The sequence below is a fragment of the Myxine glutinosa genome, chromosome 1, assembly GCF_964187855.1.
Source record: "Myxine glutinosa chromosome 1, kmMyxGlut1.1, whole genome shotgun sequence".
In the NCBI taxonomy this organism is placed as follows: Eukaryota; Metazoa; Chordata; class Myxini; order Myxiniformes; family Myxinidae; genus Myxine; species Myxine glutinosa.
The window spans coordinates 278,472,423-278,484,823 of record NC_136261.1 but is presented as its reverse complement, the minus strand read 5'-3'; the positions used below and the strand labels follow the sequence as shown (position 1 = coordinate 278,484,823).

At 40.7% G+C, this 12,401-nt stretch overlaps 1 protein-coding gene across 1 annotated transcript in view; it reads right to left on the bottom strand.

Annotated features, from left to right (window-relative positions):
* Nucleotides 1-11,304, bottom strand: part of LOC137437842 (uncharacterized) — a 39,430-nt gene extending 28,126 nt beyond the window's left edge. The window contains exons 1-5 of the mRNA XM_078766426.1: nt 11,169-11,304; nt 5,853-7,308; nt 4,111-4,203; nt 3,913-4,004; nt 740-880 (exon numbers count right to left, since the gene is read on the bottom strand). Of these exons, the coding sequence (XP_078622552.1) occupies nt 740-880; nt 3,913-4,004; nt 4,111-4,203; nt 5,853-6,945 (1,419 nt within the window). The 5' untranslated portion in view covers nt 6,946-7,308; nt 11,169-11,304. The remainder of the gene's footprint in view (nt 1-739; nt 881-3,912; nt 4,005-4,110; nt 4,204-5,852; nt 7,309-11,168) is intronic.
* Nucleotides 11,305-12,401: the final 1,097 nt, after the last annotated feature.

Here is a 12,401-nt window from a genome sequence, read left to right as displayed (position 1 = left end):
TGGTACTGGACATACTCTACAGACGATCTTACACTCTACATAGTACGTACGAGCAAATGTTTCTGGTGGCCCCGCCCCCATCAGGCTGATTGACAGTCATAGTTCCGCCCACCCCTCCATCTGTTCCCTTCCTATTCCTTTACAACGGATTAAAATTACAATAGCAAAAGATGCTGCACCAAGTAAAACTCTGTCAGGATTGTACCAGAGTCACTGGCATCGAGAGAGGCGGTTCGGAAATACGTCGTATGAAGATGATTATTATCATGAAGGAGAAGAAGATTCAGTTTTTTGACCAATCTCGGTTTTATTTTATTTTATGTTTTTGCTTTTGCCATGGTCTGGAGTACTGAAAAGTGATCCCTGCCTGGACAATCAGCTGAACAGACCATGTGGGCTCTCACGTGTAGCCAAAGCGACTTTTTCGAGAAGATACTCCAACTTTAGTTTTCTATGTAGTGGTTGAGACCGACTTTTTTTATTTATTAACGAATCACGCATCCTAGATCGAACACAAATGAACCATTCATTTTACATGTTGGTTTGACGTTTTCTTTTGCCATGAAATTTTCTTGGACATTTTGGTGAATAATGTCTCTTTTCAGATTACATTAGTACTTTGAGTTCGGAGAATAATCAATAATAGCTGTGTGATAGCAGTCTATAGTCCAGGTATATCATGTTCTGGAGACCCAAAGGAGGCTCTGTAGTAATTTGTAGATTAAACTCATTGTGATACCTGAGCTGAGGCGATCTGCAAGGCTGTGGCGACACCAGGCGAACTGGGATTGGGGTTTGCTCCCCGCCGTAACAGCAGCTGCAGTATTTCATTCCGCCCTGCACTTGCTGCCAAAAACAGCAGGCCTGCCCCATCCCAAACCTTGGAGCACAAATGCAAGTGAGTTAATCAATAACCTGATTTGCAATTTTAACATATATTCGTTTCTGCTTATTTTCACACAATAAAGCTTCAAAATGCAGAGAGGGCAGTGATGCAAGATGAAAAAGAGTGAGAACCAGAAGCATTAACAAAATAACTGAGGAGGAGAGAACAAGTCAGACCTCACATGATTAACATGCAAGAAAAAAAAAATCGAATACGGTACTACATATTATGTAAAGGGCGTTTCCCTAAAGAATGCCTTTTTTCCCCAAACGAATCATCCGGTCGGGAAAAAAGGCATTTAATTCTTTAGGGAAACACCCTTTACAACAAAACAACAAAGATGGAAATAAAGCTATAGTTGTGCCAGGATTCACACCTTTCCGACATCATCTCCTACACGACCGTGTCCTCCCAACCCCACCACTTCTCCAAGCCCTCCAATTCAGCATCCTTTCACCTCATATCACCACTTTTTGCTTCGCCGCCAACTCCCCACAACCACTTTTGGCAAATAAAGCAAGTTTGGCTAAAGCCTAGGAATTTGACTTCGCCAAATTTGGACATCTAGAGCCAATCCTAATCTTGTAGTGGTATACAAAAACATTGTACTGGCATATAAATAATGAAATATATGGTGGAATTTTGAATTAAAAAAAAATTCAGCAACAATGGAGAAAATAAACTTCATTCATCGCAGATTGGACTTTGTTTTAAAGTACCCGTATACGGCCGGGTCTGAGCGTGTTCAACGTTGGTTCATTCAGCAACAAAGGAGAAAATAGGCCTCTGCTCATACGTGTCTCCTTGCAGTTTATCAAAGCTAATTTATCCAGACCAGATCCTTTATGTCTATAGATTATCGTTTCATCCCTGTGTTAATTGTTTTCATCAAATTTTCTGTTTTACTGTACTTAGTTTACTTTTTACTGTGTGGTGTACTATCACCCTGCCAACAGTGCCTCCTCCCCTGTCTCTAACTGTGTAGACTGGTAAATCCGAGGCTTCTGCTCCAACTTGACAGATCCCTCAATCCAGGCCGTGGCTGATAAACCATACATTCTTTGCCGATTCTTTAATGTCGCTCACTGGTTATTTATTGTCTCCTCCAATTTGACAGGCCTGAACCCCTTCTAGGTGGTGAAGTTGCAGTTTACATCAATAACTTTATCTCTGTCTGTGTACTGCTCTTGCACCTCAAAACCCCCAGTATCTGTTTCTGGAGTATGCTCCCCTTCCATCCTTTCCCTCATTTCAAATGGCACCACAGCCATCCCTGCTTGCAAGAAGGCTGAATGCTCAATTCTGTGTTTAATTACAAATCCTGTGTCAGTTTATTTTATTCAGACATTTATTAATTACAAATTACATTAATTACAAAAATACATTATTCACCAATTCTGTGTTTTCTTACAAATCCTGTGTCCGCAACCCCTCGCTCCTTGTACCCAACCCACCCAGTCACATCCGACTGCTCCTGGACTGTATTTCTAACCTGAGAAGGTGGAGATGTTTCTGGAACCACAACACTGATTTTGCAATTGACTCGGACAGCATCGGCACACGTGTCCTAAAAACCTGCTCTGCTGCTATTGCACATCCTCTCTCTCTGTTCTGTCCACCCTATCATTTGCCCTAGGTTATCTTGCATCTGCTTGGAAGGCAGCCAATATTACCGCATGAAAAACAAGGTGCAAAAATGGATCCCCTTAATGACAGACTAATTAGCTTACTTCCAATAATCAGCAACATCATGGAATCAATCATCACAAAAAAAAAAACAAAAAAAAAACGTTTGGAGGCCATTTTTCCCCGTAAAGCGGGGGTTGGCCTTTTTCGGGGACCGTGGTTGTTGTTGTTTTTTGGTCCCCTTTTTGAAGCAATGTTTTACGGCCGGATGCCCTTCCTGCCGCCAACCCTGTTTGTCGCCTTTTTACGACACACAGGGAATTACCAGTGAACTGGTACTCAATACTTCACATGGAATCAATCATCACAGTTGACATAAAATCCTCTCTTCTCCAACAGTCTCATCTCAGATAATCAGTTGAGATTCAAACCCAGCACACTACCCTGGATCCCCCCTTCCCCCAACCCTCATCTCTGGAACAAACTTTCTCACTCCCTTCAATCTCAATCTTCCTTCCAGGGCTCCAACACAGCTGTACAGCACCTTCTCAGTGAACAGAGAGTCTGGATTTTGGGAGTTTCACCAACTTTTTTTTTTTTAAACACGAGTTGTTTACAGAACGTAACCCCATCCACAACCATTACATTTTTCTACCCTGTTAACCCTCCCCAAGCTTTCAATTTTTCCCTTCCTGACAATTTGCCTATGACCATGTCATTTTAAAATCCATGTCATGGTCGAGTAGGCTCAGATCATGATGCATGACCAAGAGGAATGTACAATATAATGGGAAGATAAAGTTCAGAGACGTTTTTTATTTTTCGTATTACAAAGGCCATCAGTGGTTACACATACACAACTGGGGAAATGAATCGCCATTTGCATGCTCCTGAACGTATTGTTTTATTTGCCAGATTCAATGTTTGTTCGCTTACGGTGGTTTCTTGATAAGATTGAATGGGTCAAGAAAAATGTACTTCACAACATCAATGAAACTTAGTGTACTGTTTAAAAATAATTAATTAACATTTCACATATAATATTCCCCTTTCAGGTCAACGTAAACAAACATCTAGAAGGTCACTCTATTGAGTTATTTGCTGTCGATTAATTAATTATTCAGTGGCACCAGCACCACTCCTTCGAGATTACAGATTACATGTAATCTATCCTGAGCACAATGTCTTTAAACATCAAACAAATTCCAAGCCAACGACTTCTAGCGGTGTTTGGCCATATTTAGTTGAGCCAGAATGGAAAGGGAGAATCCGAGAGAAGAAATAATCAACCAATCGACGTACAAAAATACGTTTTTCAAACATTTGCATGTCAAAGTATATATACCACTTTGTGAATATGGATGGACAAATCGGATGGAATAATGAAGTAAGTAAGAGACCTGTTCTTGCAGGTTGATGGATGTTTGAAAATCAAGCAGCATCCTCTGCGTCGTACGTAGATCTCCAGCCTTTACTGCTTCGCGGAGATCAGCTGTGGACCAGGATGACCTACTGTTTCACTTTTGCTCATCCATGAAAGAGTTAACAACAACATAATCATCAGAACATAACCCCATTCCATACTTCTCACCACTTACATGGACAGGTCGGGATGGAATGTCCTGGTGAATCCGAACGCTTATGGATGAGACTTCGGATTTTGTTTTCATCCAAGCAGATGAAGTCCAGCTCTGTTGTGATCAGCAAATTTACTTTAAACATTGAAACAAGGACAAATATCTCGTTCTTAAAACATCATGGAACCACAATCAGAAAGAATGTGTTCATTGCATTATAATTTTAGAATGACAACAATGACGGTCCTTGAAAACAGGTGGCTGCACAACAACCCAACATTCACCTCAGAAATAGTTTCCTGAAGTAAAATGTAAACTCCAAGCAATTTGAAGTTAGGATGTTAACTACAATATAAAAAAATAAAATGTGTGGATACATGCATACATACTGTGCCTTTAAAAAGTATTCACACCCCTTTGACTTTTTCACATTTTGTTGTGTTACAGCCAGAATTAAAAATGGATGAAATTTAATTTTTTTTGACACTGACCTACACAAAATACCCCATAATGTCAAAATGAAAGCATGTTTTAGAATTTTTTACAAATTGATTGAAAATGAAATACTGCACAGAAATATCTAATTGACTATCTAATTAAGAAATATCTAATTGAAATATCGAATGTACATCTAATTGACAGAAAGTATTCAACCCCATGTAAACACTTCGCACAAGTGCCTTTGGCAGCGATTACAGCTTCGAGTCTTCTTGGGTATGTCTATCAGCTTTGCACGTCTGGATTTGGGGAGTTTCTCCCATTCATCCTTGCAGATTTGCTCTAGCTCTGTGAAGTTGGATGAGGAGTGTTGACAAACAGCAATCTTCAAGTCTTTCCACAGATTCTCAATGGGATTCAAGTCTGGGCTGGGTGACTCAAGGGCTTTCTCGTTCTTGTTATAAAGCCATTCCAGTGTTGCTTTGTCTGTATGCTTGGGGTCATTGTCCTGTTAGAACGTAAATCATGACCACAGTCTAAAGTCTTTTGCACTCTGATCATGACCACAGTCTAAAGTCAATAAATAATTCATCGATTAATCAATAAATCAAAAATATCCTTTATAGTCAAATCACTTGGTCACTGTCGTGTCCGAATATCAGCCTCCTAGCTCAAAAGGTACCCGAGATATTGGCCAGAAGAGAAAGAAAATAAAGGATTAATAATTAAAATAAATGAATAACAATGGTAAAATAATTAAATTATAAACAATTGGCTAATAGAACACCTAAACCACCATAGTTTCATCTGAATCTGTAACATAAAAAAAACTAATTAGTTAAGTAATTAATCGAATAATTAATTGATTAATCAATAAATCAAAAATAGCCTTTACAGCCAAATCACTTGGTCACTGTCATGTCCAAATATCAGTTTCCTAGCTCAAAAGGTGCCTGAGATAATGCATGTTGTTGTTGTTTGTTGTCGTACATAACAAATAGATAATAATTAATCAATTACTTGATTAATCAAAAAATAAAAAATACAGTTTTTGCCAAAGCATGTGCTCACTATTGTGCCCAAATTTCAGCTTCCTAGCCCAAAGGACAAGAAAACAGGAAAGAAATCGGAGTGAAAACCGAGTACTCCCTTTCAGTGGGAGTCATCGCCGGGCCCTCTTCTGTGCCCGGCGATGACGTCATGCAGCGTCTGGAGATGGAATAGGAAAGGAGCGGTGTACAAGAAGTCAAGGGGTATGAATACTTTCTGAAGGCACTGTATATTTGAAACTGACATTGAGAATATAATGCTCAAATACAACTCACCTAATGTAGCATCCACAGAGCTGGATTTCTTTCTCTTGGCCTCTCCACCAGCACCACTCCTTCCTTCAGTGGCACGTGTGGTGGAGACTGGAGAATCATGCCAATTACTCTTACCCTGTCCCATTTCATAATCTGAATTTCCAGGACCCTTAAAGCATTCAGATGTTTGACGTTTGCCCTCAGACCTCTTGTGTCGACCAATGCTATCCATCCCCCGCACAGTCTTCGATTTGCTGTTTTTCTTTGACGAAGTATGCCGCTTTTTCTTCACTAGTACGTCTCCCGTTTTATCACCTCTCGATTCATTGCCCTGGCTCTCAATAGTACTCGCCGTTATTTGCAACTTTGAGTTCTCGCGTTTATGATCAGTCGCACAAGACTTTGACCTCTCCTTCATCCCCTCAACCTTCGATTTGTGCTTCCGACCACCCAGATCAAATTTGTTCATTATAGGCTCATTCTCCTGATCTCCTGAAAAACTTACCGTGCCACACTCATCAGCAGAACTAACAGGTAAGTGCTCATCACTACTAGTTGCTGATAATGACCTGTCAACAGTAGTTAGAGTTGACTGCTGAGCTGATAATGGGGAGGATACAGCAGATTTAGATGGTAGCTCGATTTTACCAAGCTCCCATCCTACCTTTTCAACTTCTTGACCTTCTATTCCTAGATTCTTGATACTCTCTGATCTTTTCTCAGAACGTTTTGTTTTATCAGCGGTATTCCTTGCTTTTTCGGCAATGTTCTTAATATTCTCCCGAACACTCCCTGCACTTCTCTTCTCTTGATTACTTTCTGACCCCTTACGAGCAACCTCCTCATTCCTGTTGGATCCTTTCTCTTCCTGGATTTCCATGAAGCTTGCTAACCTCTCCTTAGTTTTACACAAATCCTCCCTCTCAGAACCCCACTCAACATCTCTTGACTGTTTCCCGATGCTTCCGCCTGTCATCCTTGATATCTCAACACCTTTTGTTTTCTCTCCTGAACTCTCCCAACTCATCATCTCAGCACCCCCAGACTCATTCCTGACACTCTTATTTTCTTCTCCAGCACTACAAGCTTCTTCCTCATCACTCCATTGCTTCATCACAGTGGCGTCTCCAACAAGGGAAGGTTTCTCACCATGAAGTCGGTTTACTTTGTGATTCACATCTTGAATAGTTTCCTCTCCACTTATTCCATGTCCTTTACTCTCAGACCTCCTCTTCTTTGATTTCTTTTCACCATCACGCTTGTGATGTTTATCTCTTCGTTGCGTCTTTATTTCTTCTCTCAACTTGTCTCTCTTTTCTTTTTTATTCTTCTTCTCTTTCCTCTCTTTTTTCTTTCTCTTTCTTTCCTGGTACTCTTCCCATGTCTGTGACGGAGCCACCACTTGCTGCTCAACAGATGATTTTGTGTTCTTATCTCCCCCCAATGGAACAGTTTGGGGTGGAGAGAAAGGTAAATCCTGTGGAATAACAAAACAGGAAACAACTTTAAAATGGCTCAATCACCATGGGACGAATGATTTTAAGCAATCACCAATGTGACCACAGACACCAGATGTAATGCCGCATGGACAGCAGCTTCTGGACAGGATGCAACCACACCAGAGTTAGTCACACACTCAAGCTAAGACTTAAAAGATGACCAAACAAAAAAATAAAAATAAAATGTTTCTCCCAAGCCAGCGCTGATATCGTCGGCTCGTGATCCAGCAGGAGCTAATACCACACCAGTTATAAAACAAGATTACAATGAATTTAACCCTACAGGGATCCAAAATGAACCCAATTATTTGTGTAACAAAATGTCAGCAACATGAGGGAACAAGTTTCTTCAGAAATAAATGAAGAATTTATGACACAAAGATATGATAAAAAGTCACAATTCCCGAAAAGCACAACATAAGACAACCTACCTCACCCCTACGCCTCACAGCCTTAAGCACTAAAATGCGACCCAAGTAGGGCAGTGGAGAAGGCAGATGGTTGGAGCGGGAATGATTATTGGGAGGGTGGGAGGGAGACAAAGCTGAATGAGAACATGGAGCAGGATAACATGTATGGCACTCTCTCTCCCTCCCTCCCTCTCCTCAAAGCGAAGAACCAGAGCAAGAGAGCTCACTTCCTATCAGTGCTGGGTTTTATGACCCAACCCTGCCCTAAGGCAACCTGGAAGACTGTCTCCCAAAGGTTACCAACCATATGCTACGAAGATCTCCGTCCCCAAGGGTTTCATCAATTATGGGCTTCAGATTTTGAACCAAATTCACGCTGTGGCCCTCAAGTCTCCACTATGCTACGTCCACCAATCTCAGCGAGACTCTGAGGTCTTCACGAGTCTCTGCCCCAAGGACATTCACCAATCCCAGTTTCCCACGTGCTGGTGATAGAAAGTGGGGAGGAACCTATTCCTCCCTGGTGACTATGGTGATGGGACGTCACCTCAAAGATGGTAATGTCCTCAACTTTCCAGGCTCATCAGCTGCGAGCAACTCAGTGGCTTGTACTTAATCAAGATAACAATCCCAGAACAAAGATGAAGCAATTGTCATTGAAAGACAAGCCATGGGATCAAATGCAAATACACATGCCACCTCAGTTTACTGGTTAATATATCCCTATGTTGATGGATATCTGCGTTGTGAGGAGGTGAATACATTCGAGACAAATATTTTGGAGCATTTGACCCCATTAAACAGCAACAGTGAGGCCTGGCTGGAATGGACCTTTCGATAAACTAAATGATGCTCTCCCAAAAAAAAATTACATCATAATTTTTCTTTCCTCCCCACCCCATAACCATGGCTCACCCAAGAAACAGCAATGGAAAAAGGATTCTCCTCAGCCCAAAACAATGTGGAAGGACTTAAGCTAAGCTTGACTGACCTCAAGTACGTGAAAAGAGGAAGACTGTGTACAAAGATTATTTTCACCTGCAAGGTCTTCATCTTCAGCTTGATGGAATACTGCCCTCCCCTCTAGGCTAGCACCCCCGCCTCACACCTTGCCCAGCTTGATTCCATGGAAAACAAGGCCTTCGAGATTATGGGAATCTCCCGAGATGATGCTGAATCAACGGGCCCATCACTTTCACACCAGACAGGTCGGTGGTGTCTCTGTCTTCTACCTCCTCCTTTTTGGTCTCGCACCCTCTGCCCTTTCCGTGCCATGTACCCCCCAGGATTTTGCAGCATACACATGGTCTGCCAGCAGCAAACACTTCTGGTAAAAACTCCCAAAATCCCAAATCACTGCTCATCTACACTCATTCGTTCCTCTTCTTTCCCATCTGCAGAACCATCTTCTTCATGATCTTCAATCTCTTTCTTTCCTCCTGGGCTTTAAGACAGTTGTTCACCACCATCTCCGATCATCCCCCATCCAAAACAATGATCATTTATACCCCATTAACCCTTTCCAAGCCCACCTCTTTCCAAGCTTCCAGTTTTTCCTTCCTGAAAATTTGCGGTCACATCCATTTTGTCCAACCTGTGTCCTCTCTAGCCCTCATGTTTCCCCACATTCCATATTTCTCCGAGTCTCCTTGTATTTTGTCCCTCATCCCTGCTGTTGGTGTGTTCTCTCCTCTCCCCTCCTGCCCCCACTCTCTTTCTACTGTTCCCTTTGTTCTGTTACTTCCTGATCCATTCAAAAATTTAGTTCCTCCATAAGCTTCGACTTTGTATACAAATAAATCTGAATCATATATGCCTATGTAGCAGTTATTGAGGTGAAAGGTTGAAAGTAGTCTTCGGGATTCTGCCCAAAAGGCAAAGATGCTTTGAAAAACTAATAGCATGTTTTTCTTGTTTCTTTATGTCTATATGAGAGCATACTTATTTTTATATCAACCTGCAAGTTAGTACACAATTTTTATGTCTCCTTTGTCCATCCGGACCAAAAGGCATTACACTTTCAGGTTGTCCGTCCAGCTGTCCATCCATCATAGGTTTTCATTACCCCGATAACTTGAGAATGGCTGAAGGGATCTTAGTCAAACTTGGTGCAGGTATGTATAATGAGGTAAAAAATTAACTGATTAGATTTTGGGGTCCCGAGGTCAAAGGTCAGAGGTCCTGTCAGGTACAAATGTGATAACTTGAGAACAGCTGTATGGATTTAAATCAAACTTGGTACAAGTATTATAATGATGTCATAATGTGGGCGGAGGCATATCGGTCGATGTCGTGACATCGAAGAGTGTCGTTCTGGCTTTTGACATAAAGAAGCACTTTACATATTAATTTATAAGCACTTTAATATAAATCATGGAGTTAATATTCTGAAGGATTTGGGTGGGTAAACAAACAAGCAAGCAGATATATTCCCCTACCTGTGATGAAATGACACTTGCCATGTAGGGCTACCTTTGTTTGGATAAAAAGGTGTCCATAAAAGGCAGGGACTGCTACATATCGATACATTACTAACATAATTGCCTTCGCCGATTTTCCTCGTCGACGAATGGACGCTGCTCCCACAACACGTCGAAACGACGACGCCGAAGTCCTGGATGCCACTCTTCCAGGCTCCTCTGCCGATCACCCTCCGTAAATTTCGGGATTTACAGACATTGAAAGACATGATGCCAATAGAAAACCAACGTTTCTACAATGAACTACCTCATACCTAGGCATAGACTTTATTCGAAAATAATGATTTTGATTTAAAATTTGCTACAAACATTTCATTGTCGTTTCAACTTGGTTGAAAATTAATTTACCTTCGCTGATTTTGAGACCGTTTGTGCATGAGGCAATTTGTCAAATGGCCTTCGCCGATTTTGAGAATGCTTTTGTGCATAAGGCAATTTTTCCAAAAATAAAAATCGCGTTTTTTGGATCAAAAATTAGTTTGATCGTCATGAAATTTTCTGGAGATGCTGGGTATAGTTAGGCATTCTTAATAGTGAGGACAAAATTTTTTGCAAACAACAATCGAAGGAAATTATGTTAGTAACGTATCGATATAAAAAAAAAAAAATCAATGGCACGTTTATAAAAACTATGCTCACCTCTTCAAAGCTTGTTTTTGGAGAACTTGTTTAATTAAAACTTATTAGGAAATACAACAGTGAGCACTTCTTTCAGGATAGGTTTGTACAATATTTTCTTTCCTTGCACATTTTGAGAACATTCCCAAATGAGTTTGGTGTCAATAATCTTTGTGAAACATTTCATGGCAATGTGGCCTGGATGAGTATTTCATTGAATATGTACAAACCCTTAGTTTAGAGGTTTGATGAATTTAGAAAGGAACCATACAATTTCAATTCAAAGATTAGTCTTGGTTTTGTTTGAAGTTGTAGAATGCACAGCTTTACCGAGGTTTTAGCACGATGGCGCTTGTGGTAGAAGTGTAGTAGTTCCTCACAGCCAGCCAAGTTTTCAACTGGTTCCCATGTGTCTTCGTTTGGTTGATAGCCTTTCCATCGCACACGGTACAACCGCTCGTCCTGAAGCAGATAAGCAATCAATCAATAAAATTTCTTACATAGGAATTTTCATTATGAAGCAAAATCTCAAAGCACTTTTCTTTTTATGCCTCTGTTGATGAAGTCGCCTGAGGCATTGTGTTTTCAGGTTGTCCGTCCGGCTTTCCATCCGTCCGTGATAGGTTTTCGTTACCGCGATAACTTGAGAACGGCTGAAGTGATGTAATTCAAACTTGGTACAGGTATGTATAATGATGTAAAGGTTAATTGATTTAGATTTTGGGGTCACAAGGTCAAAAGCCAACGGTCAGAGGTCATGTCAGGTAAAAATGTGATAACTTGCGAACAGCTGAAGGGATTTAAATTAAAACTTGGTACAGGTATGTATAATGATGTAAACATGAGCTGAGTAAATTGTGGGGTCAAGAGGTCAAAGGTCATAGGTCATGCCAGGTAAAATGTGATAACTTGAGAACAGCTGAATAGATTTAAATCAAACTTGGTACAAGTATTATAATGATGTAATAATGTGGTTAGAGGCACATCGGTCGACGTCGTGAAGTCGAAGAGTATCGTTCTAGTTTTCCCTTTACAGAAACTGACAGTTGGACAACAGAAAAACAGGAGAGGGAAGAGGGGAGGAAACACTGAAACAAGCAATTAAGGTGGTTGGGTTAGGAAAGGTTAATGGGAGTAATAAGGATTGAAAAGAAAGAGAAGTAAAGTAGAAAATTAAGAAAAAGAAACTACTGTACTCATGAAGATGAGATTTTAAAAATGGAATTGATGAGGTTGTGCAATTTGTCTGAAGGAAGCGAGTTCCACATTTGAAGAACATATTTGAAGAATGCTTGATCACCAAAAGTCTTCACTCTCGTGTGAGGAACTAGAAGAAGATTCCCCTTGTTAGACCATATCTTTCTTGCAGGTTGAAGATGTGATTATGTCGAAAATGTAGGAAGGAACCTATTGATGTCTAGGTTTGTCCATGCTCATTGCAGTACACACAGTGACACAAAACAGCAGAATGACTCCTTTTCTCTATTCAAACTGGTTAAATGAATGATTTTTATATTGCAGGCACCTGCAACTCAACACAGGTGAGTTCAATTCCAAAATAAA